This window comes from Thalassophryne amazonica, chromosome 16 (assembly GCF_902500255.1).
Source record: "Thalassophryne amazonica chromosome 16, fThaAma1.1, whole genome shotgun sequence".
Taxonomy (NCBI): Eukaryota; Metazoa; Chordata; class Actinopteri; order Batrachoidiformes; family Batrachoididae; genus Thalassophryne; species Thalassophryne amazonica.
This window is the reverse complement of record NC_047118.1, coordinates 29,843,303-29,865,076: the sequence shown is the minus strand read 5'-3', so window position 1 is coordinate 29,865,076 and position 21,774 is coordinate 29,843,303. Positions and strand designations below refer to the sequence as shown.

Genomic DNA, 21,774 nt, shown 5'->3' with positions numbered 1-21,774 from the left:
AAACATGGAAAAGAGGTTTTCCACTGATCTTGAAACCCCCACTTGTTGAAACATTTTAACTCCGTATTTCTCCCTCCAAAAGAACATAATAGTGTTCTGCATTGGTGCAGAAGCCCATTGGTGTTGGAGATTCTCAGCACATTATGTAGTGTGAAGTAGATAAGTGTCAGTGACTCTCTTTGAATTGGACTGTAGCACCATTGTAGGTTACTTTCCCAGCCAAGACAGGAACTCATTTACAAATGAGTGAAATGAAACACAGACAGGTAGTGTGACCAGGAGTTGAAACTAGGTCTACATATTGGTAGCCTTGCTCCTTATCCCACTCAGCAACCTGCTCTCCAAAGAAGGATGACATTTATTCAATTGAAATTTTTTGATGGTAATGTTATCACATTACCATCCATTTTCTATACCTGCTTACAACTATTCATGGTCACACTCAGTAGTCATGGGGTGTGAGGCGGGGTAAATCCTGGAGAAAGTGCCAGTGTATTGCACGGCCATATTCACACTCGCACACACACCAACAGTCAATGTAAAGTTTACAATTCACCTAACCTCCATGTCTTTGAATGTGGAAGCCGGGATGGAACGCACACAAACATGGCGAGAACACGCAAAGTCCACACAGAAAGGGCCCAAGTGGGAAGCAAACCCATAGCCTTCTTGCTCTGAGGCAACAGTGCTAACATGCTACCATTAACGTTACCAAGGTTCTGTAAATTCAAGATATGCTTTTACAGGAATTTTTCCAAACAATAATTATGACTGATTAACTGGGGGAAATTCTGAATTGTGGGTAAAATGGTATGGAGTGACTCACACTGTACATTTAACTAGTTCCATGTTTTAAAATAGTGAATGTAGACATCCTATGGGGGGAGGGGGCTGTTTGAAAGATTACAAGAGTGTCTGAACTTCTCACAATTTCTCACATTTTTGCTCAGTCAGCTTCACATTTCCACCGAAACATAGGCAGCGATGATGAACAGTTGCACATTATGTAACATAATTATTAGGAGGCTGGGCTCTAATATGAGCAGGGTAAGTCCAAGAAAGAACTCTGACCTCCATGACCTTTGACTCTGCATGCTGTCATACAACATAGTACAGCTTGTAAGGTTCCACTGCAAGTGCACAACAGGAGGACACTCCAACATTAAGAAGAAAAACATGAACAAAACCAAAACAACAAAAGCAATCAATACAGCGCCGTCTTTGAGCTAAGAATAACTGGGGCATACTTATCACTGTGTGGACCAAGCGTGTTAAATGAAGGCTACACTTTGAAATAGTTCTGCGGGTCAGGGTTCAGACCCAGTGCATTTGCTTTACTTGTTTGTTTGTTTGCTTTTCTCCCCCAGTACATTCTTAGTCAGATGATGGCAGCTGCATACGCACACCTCTGAGCATGCATCATGTGTGCTGCAGGAGGCTCACATTAGTTATGGTGTCACAGCACCCATATACAGCAATCAAGAAAATGCACATGTGCATACAAGTTTCCAAAAGAAAAGCACAAAATGAATACAAAACAAGAGCAGACTAATGATGACATCAAAAAGGTTGTTGTAGATATCGGCTTGAGTGGGTGTCAGGGGAGGGACCTGGAAACTTTTAGTTTGATTAAGCTCTCCACCACGGACCTGGGGTACGCTTGTTTAGCCATTTTGAGCTTTCTGTAAGTAGATTGTTTTTGTTTGTTTGTTGGGGCAATGTCTTTGTCTTTCTCTTTTTTCTTTCTTTTAGTAGGGAGTGAAGCGACTGTACCCTCCTCTGTATAGGCTAGCCTGCAACATCAAAGATGAAAAAGTACCAATCAGTATTCAGGTGACAGCTTAGTTGGCTTCTCTTTCTCTGCAAATTTCCTTCCTTTTTCCAAGTCCTTATTTTGAAAGGTCATCATATATCAATGATGGTTAAGGTGGTGAATTTAAGTGAAGGTGAACTGGGAGAATGAGCCGTTTTTGTGTGTTAGGAACAGGAGTTAAGTTGGACTCCTTTAGAAAAGCTGATTCAACAGATAATTAACATTTTCATGAATACTTCCAAAATTGTTGCACTGAATTCAGCAGCATGGCACACATTTGTTACATGACAGTGAACATGTACAAAAACAACGCTGTATTTGTGGGGTGGTCAGGGAGGCTGGCGCTTTGAAGCTGTTTGATGAGGAAAATCTTCCCCCTTTGTCACAACACAGCACAAAATTCCCTAACCCTCCAAACTAATAAGACCAGTTTTTTTTTCACCCAATATATTTGGCAAATTTTATTTTGTCTTTGCCTTGGAGAAATTGACAGGAAAACCAGTATTGTTCCTTTGTATACACACTCGTCTTCAACCGCTTAGTCCAACTTAGGGTCACGGGGGGCGGAGCCTATCCCAGCAGTCATGCAGCATGAGGCGGGTTCACCCTGGACAGGACGCCAGTCTGTCACAGGGACACATCCAGACAAACAAACACATTCACACCTACGGACAATTTAGATTCACCAGTTCATCTAACCTGCATGTCTTTGGATGTGGGAGGAAACCGGAGCACGCGGAGGGAACCCACACAAACATGGAGAGAATACGCAAAGTCCACACAGAAAGGCCACAGGTGGGACTTGAACCCATGACTTTCTCACTGTGAGGCAATGGTGCTAACCACTAAGCCACCATAATTCTGCCAATTTCATTACTCAATGAAAAAATATTAATTTTAAGGACAAGCAGTCCTTAAAATGGCTTTTTTGGGGGGGCGTCTACCACGAGCAGGCACAAGAAAAGAGAATGGGTCGGTATTGATGATCTGTAGCACACAGTCAAAAGCAAACTGTGCAATTGCATTTATCCAGTTCGACTCTGCTATTTATATGACACATAATCAATCTGAGTGCAGAGTAAGCATTTGGGAAAGATGGACTGTTATTTATCATTGCCTCAAAGAGCCTGGTGCCTTGGAACCTGGTGAATAGGAATTTTGTTGGAGGACACAAATGAAACACTTTATGGTGAGGAAATGATCTGCACACAAAGCCTCAAAGTGCACAAGTGGCCACAAGCAGCCACCAGTGCCCCCTGAGGTGAATCAGTGAAGTGAGATTTGTATTGTATAATTTTGTTTTAGTTTTTGTTTTCATTTTTTTTTTATTCAGTTTCATCGTAGTACCACATGCTAATGTTCATTCTTGTGTGTGCAAACAGACTACATGCCTGTCAAGAACCCACATATTTCAGGCATCTGAATATTTCAACTTTTGAACAGGTTTTTGTTGGTCTATGGCACAATCGTTTTCTGCCGCCTTACGATTGTGCACACTGATTGCAATACCTCTGCACCTCATTTTAAGACCAATGTATCCACAGGTGCACAGATTAGCACAAGAACATTTGTTGCATACCCAATTCCCAGAGTAAAAATCACTTTTGGCTAGAAAGTACCTGTGGCACTTGATGTGCAGTGCTTAGCGCAAGATGTAAGACAGGACTCAATAAGTTCAAAGAATTTAAACAAAGCTCTCTTTCAGGTCTAACTGAAGCACTCACACTTTTCTGAAAACCATGACCTAAAGCACCCTGGATTTTGGTGGTTGCTCACAATATCTAGGGCATACACACACATAGCAACACACAGCATTCCAACTCTCATCTTTTTGCATACTGAATGGCTTCAAAGGCTATCTTTTTTCTAATTTTGGGTAACCCTCAAAACTTTCATCCATTCAAAATTCTTATGTGTGCTGCAAAATTGAACCTCTGAGGAACTCATTACTATATAGCTTTTAAATGCAAAAATGACTCCTCTCTGTTGGAGAACCATGCTTAAAGAATTAGGAAACCAAACTGAGTGTTCTAATTTCTTTTGGAAGTCTATTAGATGTTGGTATTAGCCGGCAGCCCACGCTCTGTCCGCGGAGTCTGCGTTAGCTCCCTCTGCTCCCAACACACACAGCGTGAGTGCTGATCATTTTAGGGGCCAAATCCTACCTTTCTTTTCAATAGAGGAAAATTAAAAGTGGCAGCAGTGGAAGGAAATTTGGAGGAAAAAGAAGAAAATAAATATATATATATATAAAAAAAACATTCAAGCACATTTTTTTGTTAAGTAAATGAAGTGGGGGAAAAGAAATGTCTTAATTAATGAAAGCTTTTAGCTAGCAGCTGCACCGGGGAACTATACAGATTTTATGTTGGAAAAAAACGCATGCATGCCGGATGGTGATTTTTTTTTTTTTTTGGTAAGCAGAGCACACCTCCGACTGGCCCTGTGGGCAGGAGGGGATGGCGAGAGGATTTCCTCGCTCTGTCTGGCTCTCTTTTGTGTCCCACGGCACACTGCTGCATGCGTTTGATGGTTCCTTAATCTTGAGGGTTTAGTGGAGCCCAGTCCCATCCCTTCATCGTAAAGCACGCCAAAGAGAAACTGTTTTAAAATCACTTTTCATCTTTGATGTTACAGTAGCTGCAAAAGCTAGCTAAAAACAAACATTAACGAGTCTACGTCATCCCTCCGTGTGCTTTGGCTGAATGGCAGGAAAGAGGAAAAAAAGGAGGAGCCAACTCTGAAGTGAGCTGAGTGATGCAGAATGAACACACACACACACACACACACACACACACACACACACACACACACACACACACACACACACACACACACACACACACACACACACAAAGCAACAAAACAAAAACAGTGATCAGTCATTCTCATTTCAGGAAGAACTTACATCAGAATAACGCTGCATGAGGTGAGCTTGCATGACATAACAACATGATGCACTAAATGTCTGAGCTGACAGGATCCGCATGCCGCATTTAACAGTGCTGCTCAGCTCCACTGTGCCATGGCAGAAACACCCTCATGAAAACAAAAACCAGTGATCATTGCAATCCCTGGTCTTTATTTTGGTGTGAGCTGTGTGCAGCTAAAGTCTTGATTTTGTGGTGCAGTCAGAGCAAAACGACGGACTCACAGACTTACCATAGTCCCCACACTGTACGTGGCAGCTGGGCCGATCGTGTGATGGTAGGGGTCTGCTGTTGCATAGACTCTTCCGTAGCTGTGCAGCGGTGGGGGGGAATGGGACACAGTCATTGATCTCTCATTGATGAGGAGAGCAGAACATTTATGCAGGCTTTAATGTGCAAAAATGAAGTCAACTCTTTCAAGTCTCAAACACAATCAATTATTTGCCTCTTGGGCACTCTTGGGCTTTTCACAGGACACACGAAGGTTCAAATGAGGGAGTTCAAAGGCTGGTGAATTATACTTGTCTTTTCACTGTCGTCATGATTAGGTGCATGGAATAGGTAATGAGCAGAGAGACAAAGCCTGGCAGAAAGCTGTACAGAGAGTGCTGGTGCTGGAGGGCTGGCTCCCTCACCCCGCTCTTGTTTACCCACTCTGCACGCTGGGTTCACACCCCTGCCTTTTCATTGTTGCTGGTTTGGAACTAATCCTTCCAATTTCCTTCTGAGACAAGACAAGATGTGTCTGCCTTATTTATTTATTTGACTTCACATATTCCTCTATTTATTTGCTTTTTTTTCTTTGCTCAGTGCTCGCTTGTAAATGAGGGTCTGCATGGAGCAGATAAGGCACACCCAGCCAAGGACTGAGGGCACCAAGTCAACCAGGAATTAAAAAAAAAAGGACAGAGGAAGATTTTCTTTTTTTTTTTTCCCCCTGAAAGGAGACAACAAGACACACAGTGCTCATGCTGTCCACAAGAGCAAGACTGTTAAATAAGATGAAACATGGCTCGTTCCACATTTAAGTCCAGCTGGCCCCGAGGTCAGTGAAAATGATGTAAAATCAAAAAGGCGCTCTCAGGTCTTTGGGGAAGAGGGTGGTGCTGTGAGATGGTCAGGAAAGGTCTCCATGGTCCTCTTATCTTTGGCAAACCCTGAACCCCACAGGGCCTCTAAGGCTAATTTATCTACAAGATGACTCTCTGCAGAATGGGACTCCTGACAAGCAGCAGGTCAAACCACCCAGTGCAATGTCACATCACCTCCACAGAGCTGATTTCCGGCCAGCTCAGACAAGTGTTGTGTACCCGTTAGGTACTGGAGGTACTTTGGGTAATGTAGGGTGCAAATACTAGAGGCACTTTATTGACTGCTGTATAACTCTACCACACTGCCTCCCCTAAAAAAAAAAAGATTTTCTCAATGTAATAAAATAATAACAATGAAACAAAAAGACTTACATGCTACAGTGATTCATGTTGTTTATTATGACAAAAGTCTACTGTTTTTAATCCAAGGGTGTATTCCCATTGTAGGTTTTTGATCCAATTTTGTACATGTTTCTTGCAACAACAAAAATAAAAATGGTACAATGGGATACCCGATCAAGAACTTGTTGGCTCTCACAAATTCTGAGGATGACCCACAGAGCGTCCAGATCAAGCCAATCAATCACTTTGCAAGAATCAAAATAGGTTTCAAAGAAACAGATTTTCAATATGTGGTCATTGACTACAACTGAGTTCTTGCTAGGTTCTGTTCTGTTCTATGAGGAGACCCAACACCAATTCAAGTGTGCAAGAGCTGCCCTGGGCTGGCTATGCACCAGTGTTTTCATCAACAGAGACCTTCAACACGAAATGAAACTCCTCATCTATAAATCTCTCATCATGCCAACCATGCTGTACGGATCTGAGACCTGTACTTCCTACCACCACCACCTGAAAAACCCTCAAGCAATTCCACCAACATTACCTGAAGGATAGCCATGATGATGATTGAAAAGTTATAAAAGTCTTTATAACAAATTATTGCTTGACAGGTAGGTCACTGATAATCCTGTTCAAATGATGTGCGTTAGCTCTATGCACTAATATTAGCATCACAGGCTGATGAGTTATGCGAACATTGCCATCACACAACAAGAGGACATGCAACATTAGAATTATGAACTGGAGTGAGATTAGAAAACACGTTGAGGGTGGCATGAAAATTCAGTAAGGTATATCTTATATATTATATTCCATTTCTAAAATGGAACTATGCCAGTATACAAAGGTAAATCTAAACCCTCTATACCCTCATCTATACCCTCATCGGACTCATTTCGGATGGGGATGACTCTGCCTACAGGAGGGAGGTGGACCGGATGGTGACCTGGTGCAGCAGCAACAACTTGGAGCTCAATGCCCAGAAAACAGTGGAGATGATCATGGACTTCAGGAAAGCCACAGCCCCCCCACCCTCCCTCGCCCTCACCAACAGCCCCATCACCACTGTGGACTGTCACCGCTTCCTCGGCACCACCATCACCCAGGACCTCAAGTGGGAGTCAACCATCAGCTCCCTCATCAAGAAGGCCCAGCAGAGGATGTACTTCCTGCGGCAGCTGAAGAAGGCCAAGCTGCCTGTCCAGCTGATGGTGCAGTTCTACACGGCCATCATCGAGTCCATCCTCTGCTCCTCCATCACGGTGTGGTACGCCGGGGCCACAGCCAGGGACAGACACAGACTGCAGCACATTGTGGCCTCTGCTGAGAAGGTGATCGGCTGTAGCCTTCCATCTCTCCACGACCTGCACGTCTCCAGGACTCTGGGCCGAGCAGGTCGGATCACAGCTGACCCTTCTCACCCTGCACACAGTCTATTCGAACCACTCCCCTCGGGCAGGAGGCTACGGTCCATCTGGACCAGAACCTCCCACCATAAAAACAGTTTCTTCCCCTCTGCCGTTAGACTCATGAACACCTCATAACTCAGTCACCTTAACCTTAACTCTGTCACGTTATAATTTTAACACAGGTCACTTTAGACACATGTACTTTGGTTTTTAATTGCACTCCTCCCACAAAACTTTTTTTTTGTTTTTCTGTTGCACACAGCCTTTTATATTTCATAGTTTATCTTATATTTTATTTTAGCACATATTTTATATTTTATCTTAGCATTTTATATTGCTTTCTGCTTAATGTTGCACCATTATATCAAAGCAAATTCCTAGTCTGTGAATCCTGTTCATTGGCAATGGCAATAAACTTCTTCAGATTCTGAAAAATCTAAAAAGGAAGAGTAAAATAGAAGAGCAGAAAAGAGTAGAGTAGAGCCACTTAGGTGCCTGGTCTTGAGAACCAGAACATGTAGAGGCAGGGTGGAGAAAGGGTGGGAGTGATCTCTGAACAAAGATTATCTGGACAAGTGAAAGGAAAGTTAACAAGACTGTAGTGAGACCAGCTATGCTATATATGGGTTTGAGGTGTTGGTGCTAATAAAATGAGCAGAGATAACGCTGGAGGTACCAGAGCTGAAGATTTTTCAATATTGAAGATGGACCGAATTAGTGATGAACATATCAGAGGGACAGCACAGGCAGGACAGTTTCGAGACAAAGTCAGTGGTGAGATTGTGTTTGTTTGGGCATGTGCAGAGGAGGGACCCAGGATACATAGGGAGAAGGATGCTGATGATAATGCCACGATAGTGTGTGTGCATGTGTGAGTGTGACGGTTTGTGGGTCTGCCATTAGTCCATCTGTCCTCCTTATCTGTGTGTGCTTGTGTGCATGTGTGTGGAGGAGCAGATGTGTGTGAGTGTGAGTGTGTGTGGGCCTGTCATCTTAACTGTCAACTTTCCCAATATCATCCCGATATTTGGAGAGTTTCTCCCGACTACTACTACTACGACAACTACTTAATATCGCCCGATAATCAAAGTTCACAAGTGGGCACCACTGACAGCGAGCAGTGGAAAGGGTTAATATGGCTCTGACTGCAGGGGCTGCCAAGTCTGTAAAACGGAGATAGCCATCTAGATGTTTAATTGTGACTACAATGACTTTTTAAAAAAAGCAGCGACGGCAGGTGAGACCTGATGTTTATCTGGTCTGTTGCGGGGTTTTTGGTTTGTTTTTTTTCCCTTGTCTTGCTTTTGTATTATTTTTCTGTGCCTGTGGGATTTTGTTGCTGGGGTCTGTCTATGTTTTTCTCTCTCTCTCTCTGGCCATACCCCACTTCTGGGTCTTGCTCTGCACACCTGTTGTTAATCTGCTGATTGCCACCTGGTGCTTTATTAGTTCACGGGTGGTGTTGGATGTTTGCCAGTTTGTTGCGCCTTGTGCCATCATTCCAGCTCTCATTCTCGTGTTTTCCAGTTATGCCTGCTTCAGTGTGTTCTTGACCTCCTGTCCGTATCTACCGACCACGTCTATCCTGATGATCCTTGTACTTCTGCTGTGTATAATGGACTGCCTCACTGTGTACTGACCATTGCTTGCCTTCACATGAAAGCCTTTTTGCAAACACAGCTGTGACTGCGAGCCTTGCATTTGTCTCCAACCAAAAACACCTGTCAGACCAAACAGGCCAAAGATGGAGACAGCAGGTTCAGACCCGTTTCACCTGGTGGTACGCCACCATAGCCAGCAGCTCGCACAGCAAGAAGCAAAGCTTGATACGCTAAGCTCTGGTTTCAGCAAACTTGTTACCTGCCAAAAGACTTTTATGGCATCAGTCAGTGATCAGATGAGTCAACTACTGTCCAGGCTCGATCATCAGGCTACGTTGGATGCAGCTACTAGCCTTCCAAGCATACCACCGGGGCTGCCAGCTGCTTCGCTGGTTTCCGCACCAGCACCTGTAATCTGTAACCAGTTGTCATGTCCCTGAACGCTTTTCAGGCGACTCCGGAGATGTCAGATCCTTCCTCACCCAGTGTGAATTACACTTTGAACTTATGGCATCCATGTTCCCATCTGACCGATCAAAAATAGCATACATCATCACTCACCTGTCCGGTCGAGCAGCAGCCTGGGCTATGGCCGAGTGGGGACGACAATCACCCGCCTGTGCTTCACTCCCGGCGTTCACAAAAGCTATCGACCAAGTGTTCCAATACACCACCCCGGGGCTTGAAGCAGCTCGGTCCCTTATAAAATTGAAGCAAGGCAGCCGCTGGGTCACAGATTACGCAGTCGATTTCCACATCCTGGCAGCAAAGAGTGAATGGAACCCAGCGGCACTCCTCGACGTGTTTTTTCCAGGACTGTCAGCAGAAATTCAAGATCAGCTCATGGTCATAAGCCTGCCTGAAGAATTGGATGATCTGCTCGCACTCGCCATCCACACAGACTGGTGCCTACAAGACCGTCCTCGCCGTGAAAACTGACATCCAGATTACCGATCCCACACGCCTCCTGGTCGCTCCGCCTCCTCCACTCATGTCTGCCAGAGCCATCTCAACAGAGCACCGAGGAACTGATGCAGCTCGGGCGCATGCGCCTGACCCCAGCCGAGCGACAGCGCTGCTGTGTGGACGGCCTCTGTTTCTACTGTGGACATGCGGGACACATGATTGGTGACTGTCAGGCCAGGGGTGCCACCACGCAGTCAAGGGTGGAATCGCGGGTGAGTCTTAATTCTATATCCCCTGTTTCAACACAAAAAATAATCCCAGCCAAATTAATGTCTGACCACACTACCATTACCGTTTCGGCTTTTATTGATTCTTGTTCTGATGCCAACCTGATTCTGTCTTCTCTTGCTAGGTACCTCCACTTGAAAATGTATAAGATTTTGCGCCGTGGTGGTACATGCTGTGGATGGCCATGTCCTGGGCCAAATTACTCATCACACACAGTCCACCAGATTATTCATTTCTCATACACACTCTGAATCAATCCGTTTCCATGTTTTCGATAATATGACTCATTCACTAATCTTGGGGCACCCCTGGCTACAATGACATGGTCCAAATTTTGATTGGGTGAAGGGCAAAATCACATCCTGGAGCGCAGCCTGTAATTATTCATGTCTATCATGACCCAAATATACGCTGCCGGGTTCGAACCCGGATCTCACCGGGGATCCTGATTGTTATCACAACTTAGCAGTCGTATTTAGTAAAGCAAGAGCCAAATCTTTACCTCCTCATCGTGAATATGATTGTGCCATTGAACTTCTCCCTGGGGCGAGTCCGGCCGAGGGAAACTCTTTTCTCTGTACGTTCAGTTTTCAATTCAATTCAGTTGATCAGCTGTCAGTTTTACAGACCCTCCTGCAAAATGAGCTCTTTGTGAAAGTGGAGAAGTGTGAATTCCACAAATCCGTCATTTCCTTTTTGGGTTTTGTTATTTCTTAGGGGGAAATAAAAATGGATCCTGAGAAAGTGGCGGCAGTGCAGAATTGGCTCACACCCGTATCACGTAAGGAATTCCAACGGTTTTTAGGATTTGCTAACTTTTACCGTAAATTCATCCGAAATTTGAGTACAGTGGTGGCGCCACTGCATGCGGTCACCTCGTCCCTCCGCCTGTTTGACTGGACCCCGGAATGTGAGGAGGTGTTCGGAACCTTAAAACATCACTTTACCGCGGCCCCTGTGCTACTCCTCCCTGACCCAGCTTGGCAGTTCGTGGTGGAAGTTGATGCCTCCAGTGTTGGAGTTGGAGCAGTTCTCTCTTAGAGAAATCCGTCCGATGGTAGGCTGCACCCATGCGCCTTCTTGTCCAGAAATCTGTCTCCTGCAGAACGAAATTATGGCATTGGTGACCACGAACTGTTAGCAGTAAAAGTGGCCTTAGAGGAGTGACGGCACTGGTTGGAGGGGGCACAGATACCATTCGTAGTCTATACTGACCACAAAAATCTTGAATACTTACGTTCGGCCAAACACCTTAAGTCCCGCCAGGCTAGGTGGGCAATATTCTTTAGTCGCTTTAATTTTTCATTGTCCTATCAACCAGGCTCGAAAAACGGAAAACCTGATGCCTTATCCCGGCAGGGGGACCCTGGTGACACGCCCACCGATCCAGGCACTATCCTACCTGCGTCCTGTTTTGTATCTGCGATTACTTGGGACATTGAGTCAAAGATCAAATCAGCCTTAGGCAAGGAACCTGTTCCCACCAATTGTCCACCAGACCGCCTTTATGTCCCCAAAAGACTCAGGGAGGATGTAATACGATGGTGCCATGACAGCCATCTATTCTGCCATCCGGGAATCAAAAAGATCATATCTGTAATAAAACAGCGGTTCTGGTGGGCGGGGCTTACTGCAGATATGGCAGAATATGTAAATGCCTGTCAAGTCTACGCTACACAGAAGTCATCCAACCGCCCACCTGCGGGTGCCCTGTTACCACTTCCATGGTCGCACATAACTATAGATTTTGTTACTGGTCTTCCGTCCTCTAAGGGTCACACTGTGATTTTAACGGTTGTTGATCGCTTATCTAAGATGGTCCATTTAATCCCTTTGCCACACCTCCCGTCTGCTAAGGAGATGGCAGAGGTCATGCTGTCTCATATTTTTAAGTTACATGGGTTACCACAGGATGTTGTGTCCGACCGTGGTCCTCAGTTTGTGTCCCATTTTTGGAGGGAGATCTGCCGTCTCCTCGGGTTCACGTTGAATCTAACCTCGGGCTACCATCCACAGGCCAATGGGCAGACAGAACGTTTTAACCAGGAATTAGAAAAAGGTCTCCGTATCCTCGCTTCCCAGCATCCGGCATCGTGGTCATCGCAACTCCCCTGGATAGAGTCCCTCACAATAGTTTGCCTTCAGCGTCCTCCAGCTTCTCCCCTTTCCATGTTGTTTTTGGTCACCAGCCTTCAATTTTTCCCGCGGTTACCCATAACTTGTCTGTACCCTCGGCCCTCAGTCTCATGTTATGTGTGAAGGGGCCCCAAGGATCATAGCCACCTGAAAATATTGTACTGTGGACTTGTATTAATATTTTTTTTACAAAATTATTTATTGGTTTCAAACTTAACCAAAACTTGTAATTACAAGATCATTAGCAAGGAGCTTGGACCAATGACAGATGTGAAGAGAAGAACTTTGTGCTCCTTGCAAGGCTCTATGAGGAGGACTCCTGTGAAGTTAAAACAAGATTCACTGACATGCCCATCTGCAATACCGGCACAGGACAGAATCTCTTTGACACACTGAATAACAGTTTTAGAGAACACAACATCAGAAGCTCCCATGACCAGTATAATATCAAGGACCGAGACATCGCCCAGTACGGTGGAGCCGGGGCCCCACCCTGGAACCAGGCCATGGGTTGGGGCTCGTGCATGAGCACCTGGTGGTCGGGCCTTAGCCCATGGGGCCCAGCCCGAAAGAGCAACGTGGGCCCGCCCTCCTGTGGGTTCATCACCTGTAGAGGGGGCCATGGGGGTCAGGTGCAGAGAGAACTGGGTGGCGGCCAAGGGCGGGTAGCCCAGTGGCCCAGTCCGTACTCACAGCCTCTGGCTGTCGGGATGTGGAATGTCACCTCACTTGGGGGGAAGGAGAAGGAGCCTGAGCTTGTGAGGGAGGTTGAGAGGTACCGATTAGAGACAGTCTGGCTCACCCCCATACACAGCCTGGGCTCTGGTACCCAACTCCTGGAGAGGGGCTGGGCACTCCCCTTTTCTGGGATTGCATACAGGGAGAGGCGGCGGGCGGGGGTAGCATTGCTCATTGCTCCCCAGCTCAGTCACCATGTGTTGGAATTCATCCTGGTGAATGAGAGGGTCGCGTCCCTACACCTTCAGGTTGGGGACAGGTCTCTCACTGTTGTCTCAGCCTACAGCCGAGCGCCAGCGCAGAGTACGCGACCTTCTTGGAGTCCCTGGGAGGAGTATTAGATAGTGCTCCGACTGGGAACTCCATTGTTCTCCTGGTGGACTTCAACGCCCATGTGGGCGGCCACAGTGACACCTGGAGGGGGGTGATTGGGAAGCACGGCCTCCCTGATCTGAACCTGAGTGGTGTTCAGTTGTTGGACTTCTGTGCTAGCCACAGTTTGTCCATCATGAACACCATGTTCGATCACAAGGGTGTCCATAAGTGCACGTGGCACCAGGACACCCTGAGCCGCACCCTGACACCGCTCGCAGCTGTGGTCGCAGGGTCTCAGATGCATGTCTTGGTGGCAAGCCCCAAACCCGGTGGTGGACGCAGCAAGTAAGGGATGCAGTCAAGCTGAAGAAGGAGTCCTACTTGTCTTTGTTGGCAGGTGGGACTCCGGAGGCAGCTGACAGGTACTGGCAGGCCAGGTGTGCTGCAGCCTGTGCGGTCGCAGAGGCAAAAACTCAGGTCTGCGAGGAGTTCGAGGAAGCCATGGAGGAGAACTATCGGTCGGCCTGAAGAAATTCTGGCAAACCGCCCAAACTGCCTCAGGAGGCAGAAGCAGTTCTCTATCAACACTGTCTACAGTGCGGGTGGGGAGCTGTTGACCACGACTGGGGATGTTGTCAAGTGGTGGAAGGAATACTTTGAGGATCTCCTCAATCCCATTGTCACATCTTGCAAAGAGGAAGCAGAGACTGGGGATTCAGAGGCAGACTCATCCATCACCCAGGCCAAAGTCACTGAGGTGGTCAGAAAGCTCTTCAGTGGCAAGGCTCCTGAGGTGGATGAAATCCGTCCGGAGTACCTTAAGTCTCTGGATGTTGTGGGACTGTCTTGGTTGACACATCTCTGCAACATCGCGTGGCAGTCGGAGACAGTGCCTCTGGATTGCAGACCAGGGTGGTGGTCCCTCTGTTTAAGAAGGGGGACAGGAGGATGTGTTCCAACTACAGGGGGATCACACTTCTCAGCCTCCCTGGTAAGGTCTATTCCAGAGTACTGGAGAGGAAAATTCAACCGATAGTCGAACCTCAGATTCAGGAGCAGTGTGGTTTTTGTCCTGGTCGCGGCACAGTGGACCAGCTCTACACCCTCCATTGGGTGCTCGAGGGTTCATGGGAGTTCACCCAACCAGTCCACATGTGTTTTGTGGATCTGGAGAAGGCGTTCAACCATGTCCCTCGAGGTGCCATGTGGGGAGTGCTCCGGGAGTACGGAGTCGGGGGTCCTTTGTTAAGGGCTATCCGGTCCCTGTGCGATTGCAGCAGGAGCTTGGTTTGCATTGCCGGTAGTAAGTCAAGCCTGTTTCTAGTGCATGTCAGCCTCCACCAGGGCTGCCCTTTGTCACCAGTTCTGTTCATTACCTTTATGGACAGAATTTCTAGGCGTAGTCAGGGTGTCGAAGGGGTCCAGTTTGGGAACCACAGAATCTCTTCTCTGCTGTTTGCAGACGATGTGATTCTGTTGGCTTCATCAAATCAGGACCTTCAGCGTGTACTGGAGTGGTTTGCAGACGAGTGTGAAGCGTCCAGGATGAAAATCAGCACCTCCAAATCCGAGGCCATGGTTCTCTACCAGAAAAAGCTGCTTTGCCCTCTTCAGGTTGGTGGAGTGCCCTTGCCTCAAGTGGAGGAGCTTAAGTATCTTTGGGTCTTGTTCACGAGAGAGGGACGGATGGAGCGTGAGATCAACAGATGGATCGGTGCAGCATCTGCAGTGATGCGGTCGCTATATCGCACCGTCGTGGTGAAGAGAGAGCTGAGCAGGGGGGCAAAGCTCTCGATTTACCGATTGATCTACGTTCTGACCCTCATCTGTGGTCATGAGATTTGGCTCATGACTGAAAGAACAAAATCGCGAGAACAAGCGGCCGAGATGAGTTTCCTATGCAGGGTGGCTGGGCACTCACTTAGAGAGGGTGAGGAGCTCGGAGTCAAGCTGCTGCTCCTCCACGTCGAAAGGAGCCAGCTGAGGTGGCTCGGCCATCTTTTTTCGGATGCCCCCTGGACGCCTTGCTGGAGAGGTGTTCTGGGCACGTCCCATCGGGAGGAGGCCCCGGGGAAGACCCAGGACAGGCTGGAGGGACTATGTCTTGCAGCTGCCTTGGGAACACCTCAGGGTTCCCCTGGAGGAGCTGGGGGAGGTGTATGTGGATCGGGAGGTCTGGGCAGCTTTGCTTGAGCTGCTGCCCCCCGTGACCCAACCTCGGATGAAGCGGAAGAAAATGGATGGATGGACGGATGGATGGATGGATGGATGGAGAATACAACATACCATGGCCCAATGTTTTGATTTAACCTTTACTTAACCATGTAAGTTATTAAGAAAAAAAATTCTTATTCACAATAATGACCTGGTGGATAGGGAAAAACACAGAGGAAAATCACAGATGTATTGGCTTTCAACAGTCACAATGCCAGTGTTATGAGAGGCCACACAAATCTGTTCTCAGCCAGATCAAGACACAGCAGCCAAATGTGTTTGACCTGGGGTGCATCTGTCAACTTGTCAACCTTGCCGTTGGAGTTGGAATCAAGAAATTCCCTCTTCCAGTAGAAGACCTGCTAGTTGACACTTACTTCCACTTAGATAAAAGGTCAGAGGTCAGAGAGGTCAAAGAGGTCAGAGATCTACGCAGAATTCCAAGTGTTTGCTAGTGTAGAATCAGAGAAGATTCTGAAGTATTGCAGCACCCATTGGCTTAAGCTTGCTGACATGCGTGCAGAGAATTTTTTGCCAGTGGCCAACACTCCAGTCTTTGCCCATCATGAGGATGTGGAGAAGAGGGGTTGTATAAAAAAGTGTTGCTTGAAGTTAGAGAGAAAAGAAATGAAAATTTACTATTACTTGTTGTCATTAGGGGAGGAGATGGTCTTGTGGTTAAGCATTGGGCTTGAGACCAGAGGATCCTCAATTCAAACACCAGCCTGACCAGAAAATCACTAAGGGCCCTTGAGCAAGGTCCTTAATCCCCAACTTGCTCCCGGTGTGTAGTGAGTACCTTGCATGGCAGCACCCTCACCCTGAGCAGCACCGTGACATCGGGGTGAATGTGAGGCATGACTGTAAAGCATGTTGAGCATCTGATGCAGATGGAAAAGTGCTATATAAGTGCAGTTCATTTACCATTTACCATGTGCTTTGAAACCATTACTTGACTTTAATTTAGCTTTCCAGGCTGAAGAAGTGATGTTGCATAACCTCCATGGTGGAATGGAACAGACCTCCTGCTACAGTCACAAATATATTTGAGACAATCAGGAAGTTCTATGAAAACATGGTGGAGAAGATGCTGAAGTTATTCCACCTCTCCAACAATGTGTTGAAGGATTTGGTTGTCCTCAATCCAGAAAGAAGGCATGATGTTTCACCATTGTGAAAGAGGTGTTGATCTCAGTGGGTTTTTATTATTTGGTTAAATAAAGGTTAAAGAAAGAAAGAAATAAGCAATGAATTTCAATGGAATGGTCACTGGATTTTTTTACTGTTTTATATACTGTGCAATAAATAAATACATTAATTAATTAGGATTTGATAATTAAATAGGATTAATTAATTAAGTAATTAATAAGAAAGAAAAAAAGAAAAAGTTTGCAGTGTTCTACAGGGCTCCAGGGTGGGTTGGACATTCATGTTTTGCTCCTCAGGGAACAAAATCTCCCTCTCTGACATTTTCCAGAGTTGACAGGTATGTGTCATTCCTCCATCTGTCCTCCTTGTAGGTGTGTGCTTTTGTGCGTGTGGGTTGTGCATGTGAGTGTATTGTTATTTGTGTCTGAGTTTACTATCTTGGTTTTCCCTCCAGTTCCGGGTTCACAGCCATGTTCGGTTGTCAGGGTGATGCAGGGCAGCCGGGCGTGGCAATTTGACAGCTGTCCACTGTGAGGGCCCCGCCTCTCGTGCACCCATTGCGATTCTCCTTTGTGCTTTTATGTCCTCCTCATGTTTATAGTATTTCTGTTATCCACCTTGTCAGTTTCTGTATGTCAAGCTTTTGTTATCAGTAATCTGTCACCCTGCTTTGATGCCACGTTTTTTGGTGTTTGTTTTTTTGATCATCATTCCTTTATTGTTACCTCGAGTTCCTTTTTGTCCACCCGTGCTTCCCCTCCTTCACGTAGTCCCCTCACCTGCTAGTAACCAGGTCAATTGGTATTTAAGTCCACCTTTTTTTTGTGGGTTTGCCGGTTGATCTATTCAACTTATGAAGTAAAATGTATTAATATGTATGAGGTCTATTAGAAAAGTATCCGACCTTATTATTTTTTTTAAAAACCATATGGATTTGAATCATGTGTGATTGCGTCAGACAAGCTTGAACCCTCGTGCGCATGCGTGAGTTTTTCCACGCCTGTCGGTTGCGTCATTCGCCTGTGAGCAGGCTTTGAGTGAGGAGTGGTCCAGCCCCCTCGTCGTCGTTTCATTGTCAGGAAATGGCGGAATGATTTGGGCTTTTTTCCATCAGAATTTTTTCAGAAACTGTTAGAGACAGGCAGCTGGAAACCATTAGAAAAATTTATCTGGCTTTCGGTGAAAATGTTATGGGCTTGGTAGAGAATAAGGAGTGTTACTGTCGCTTGAAGGACGGCCCCCAGCGGCTGTCGGGCGCGCCGCGCTCCAAAGCCACCATCGACAGGCTGAACGACCATTTCATTTCTAAACGGATGGCTGTCTGGATCCGTGACCATCGTGTGCCATTTCTCTGGTTATCACAAGAGCTGGACATCAACCATTTTCCGGCAGATTTCACTTTTAACAAGAGATTTTGTCATGGAAAGCCAAGCGGAGGCTTCACGCATCACGATGGATTCGCTACTGGAGCGAGACAAAACCACCTCCGTTTTGGTCTCACAGGACGGCTTTGAGATGCCGTTCAGACAGCTGTCGATGGTTTTTCCATCGAGTGATTATCCGAGAAATTGTGGATGTGCCTGGACATGCCAGAACATGTCCCGTGAAGCTTCATCACGGCGTTGCTTTGCGCCATGCGGCACCGCCGCGACGCACGGAATTCCTCCGCACATCTGTCTCAATGTGCCGAAAAAGTGCTGATGTCCACATCTTTTCACAATTCCTGTGCTAGTCAGATGACGTCCCGGATAAAACACAGCGTCCAGTTTGGAAATGAACGGCACATTCCACTGTTACAGGAGTTTTTGTCATGGAAAGATGTGCGGAGGCTTCGCGCGTCATGGGCGGTGCCACATGACACAAAGCAACGCCTTATTGAAGCCTCACGGGACATGTTCTGGCATGTCCAGGCACATCCACAATTTCTCGGATAATCGCTCGATGGAAAAACCACCGCCAGCTGTCTGAACGCCATCTCAAAGCTGTCCTGTGAGACCAAAACGGAGGTGGATTTGTCTCGCTCCAGTAGCGAATCCATCGTGACGCGCGAAGCCTCCACTCGGCTTTCCATGACAAAATCTCTTGTTAAAAGTGAAATCTGCCGGAAAATGGTTGATGTCCAGCTCTTGTGATAACCAGAGAAATGGCACACGATGGTCATGGATCCAGACAGCCATCCGTTTAGAAATGAAATGGTCGTTCAGCCTGTCGATGGTGGCTTTGGAGCGCGGCGCGCCCGATAGCCGCTGGGGGCCATCCTTAAAGCGATAGTAACACTCCTTATTCTCTACCAAGCCCATAACATTTTCACCGAAAGCCAGATAAATTTTTCTAATGGTTTCCAGCTGCCTGTCTCTAACAGTTTCTGAAAAAATTCTGATGGAAAAAAAGCCCAAATCATTCCGCCATTTCCTGGCAATGAAACAACGACGAAAGGGGTGGACCACTCCTCACTCAAAGCCTGCTCACAGGCGAATGACGCAACCGACAGGCGTGGAAAAACTCACGCATGCGCACGAGGGTTCAAGCTTGTCTGACGCAATCACACGTGATTCAAATCCATAGAGGCAGTTAGATTCTGTGGAAACTTTTAAGTCCAGAATTAAGACCTATTTGTTTTCCCAGTCTAATCATTCGTATGTTATGTTTTTATGTAGTTTTTTTTTTTTTTTTTACTCTTTTATGTTTTTACTCTTTTATTGTGCCTTTTGATCTTTTAATTCATTTTGTTCTGGTTTCGAATTGTGTTGTGTGAAGCGCCTTGGGGTGACGTTGTTACGAATTGGCAGAACAGAACAGGGGCATGATAAGAGAAAGCTCTGTGACCCACAGACTTTTTATTCACCCTAGGAACACAAAGCAGTCCTGCATCCTGCGAAAACAAGGCCCGAGTCGGTACGAAGGGCTCAACCAGGTCAGCCAGGTAGGAAGATGCCAGTCCATAAACAATTTTATTGGCTAGTAACAGAACCTTAAAATCTGATCTCACTGGGACAGGAAGCCAGTGAAGAGATGCCAAAATAGGTGTAATGTGGTCAAACTTTCTGCTTCGTGTCAAAAGTCTGGCAGCAGCATTTTGAACCAGTTGAGGACTCCTAATGCTGAACTGCGGTAAACCAGAAGATAGTAGATAGTGGTCTAGTGGCTAAGGTGTTGGGCTTGAGTCCAGAAGATCATGGGTTCAAATCCCCACCTGAGTGGAAAATCACTAAGGGCCCTTGAGCAAGGCCTTTAATCCCCTATTGCTCCCGGTGTGTAGTGAGCACCTTGTATGGCAGCACCCTGACATTGGGGTGAATGTGAGGCATAATTGTAAAGCGCTTTGAGCGTCTGATTCAGATGGAAAAGCGCTATATAAATGCAGTCCATTTTACCATTTAAGATAGAACATTGCAGTAGTCCAATCTAGAAGAGATAAATGCTTGTATCACAGTCTCAGCATCAGCCATGAACAGGATGGTACGAATTTTCGCAATATTTTGCAGATGGAAGAAAGCAGTCCTCATAATGTCTCTAATGTACAGGTCAAAGGACAATGTAGGATCAAAAATTACCCCAAGGTTCCTCACTTTGTCTGTATGATGTATAACACATGAACCTAAGCTAAGCGCTAGCTGGTCAAATTGATGCAGATATCTCACTGGACCAAGGACCATCACTTCAGTCTTATCAGAGTTTAAAAGTAGGTAGTTACTAGACATCCAGCTTCTCACTGATGCAAGGACTCTTCTAAAGATTTTATGTGAATGATATTACCAGCAGTTATCAACATGTACATTTGAGTATCATCAGCATAGCAATGAAAGGCAATCCTAAAATACCACAGAAAATGCTCAAGGGTGCTAGATAAACAGAGAAAGGTCTAGGACGGATTCCTGTGGAATCCCGAATTTCATGTCACTAAGTTTAGAGGTAGTGTTATTGTACAAGACACAGTGAGAATGACTGGTCAGGTATGACGTCAACCATGCAAGGGCATTCCCAGTCATCCCAAAATGATTCTCCAGCCTATCGACTAAAATATGATGCTCCACGCTATCAAACGCAGCACCAAAAGCATAGTGGAGTCCGAGTCCATTGTTCACAGAAAGTCATTCACTACTTTAGTAAGTGCTGTCTCTGTGGAGTGATATGTTTTAAAGCAGACTGCAATGGCTCAAAAAGATTATTCTCAGTAAGGTGGTCCACGAGCAGCCTTGAAACAACTTTTTTTTCCCAGATTTTTAAAGCAAAATGATGGATTTGATATTGGCCTATAATTTTTCAATACACCAGGGTCAATATTAGATTTCTTAAGTAATGGTTTAATCACTGTAGATTTGAAACATTTAGGATCAGATCCAGAGGGTAATGAGAGATTAATAATTCCTAGCACAGTCAGCTCAAGAGTAGACCATGGGTCCTTAAGCAGTTTTGTTAGTAGAGGATCAAATAAGCAGGTTGTGCTTTTTGTAGACGTCATGAGTTTTGTCAGTGCACCCAGTGAGATACTATCAAATTCTGTAAATCTAGGTAACACCTCAGTGATAGCATCTACCTCCATAGCAGGGTTTAGTGACTGGGCCAAGGCATGCTGGGATAAGCTCAACCTGATGTCCTCCATTTTCTTCTCAAAATAATCCAAGAAGTCCTGTGCTGAAAAGGGAGAGTGACTAACAGGTGAATGAATATTGCTACCATGTCGAGCAAGAACTTTGAGTTTTGCTTGTCAAATCAGAATAATTGGCCCGTTTTGTAGCCAATAGTGCATGCTTATAATCTAAAATAGCATCACGCCATGCAAGGTGGAACACCTCTAATTTGAGGCTACGCCATTTCCATTCTAAACCTCTAGCCTTCTGC

General features: G+C 46.0%; 1 protein-coding gene across 1 annotated transcript in view; it reads right to left on the bottom strand.

Annotated features, from left to right (window-relative positions):
- Positions 1 to 945: 945 nt before the first annotated feature.
- The window catches only part of rbfox3a (RNA binding fox-1 homolog 3a), a 1,755,711-nt gene continuing 1,734,882 nt past the window's right edge, over positions 946 to 21,774 (bottom strand). The window contains exons 16-17 of the mRNA XM_034190050.1: positions 4,976 to 5,054; positions 946 to 1,793 (exon numbers count right to left, since the gene is read on the bottom strand). Coding sequence (XP_034045941.1) covers positions 1,749 to 1,793; positions 4,976 to 5,054 — 124 coding nt within the window. The 3' untranslated portion in view covers positions 946 to 1,748. The remainder of the gene's footprint in view (positions 1,794 to 4,975; positions 5,055 to 21,774) is intronic.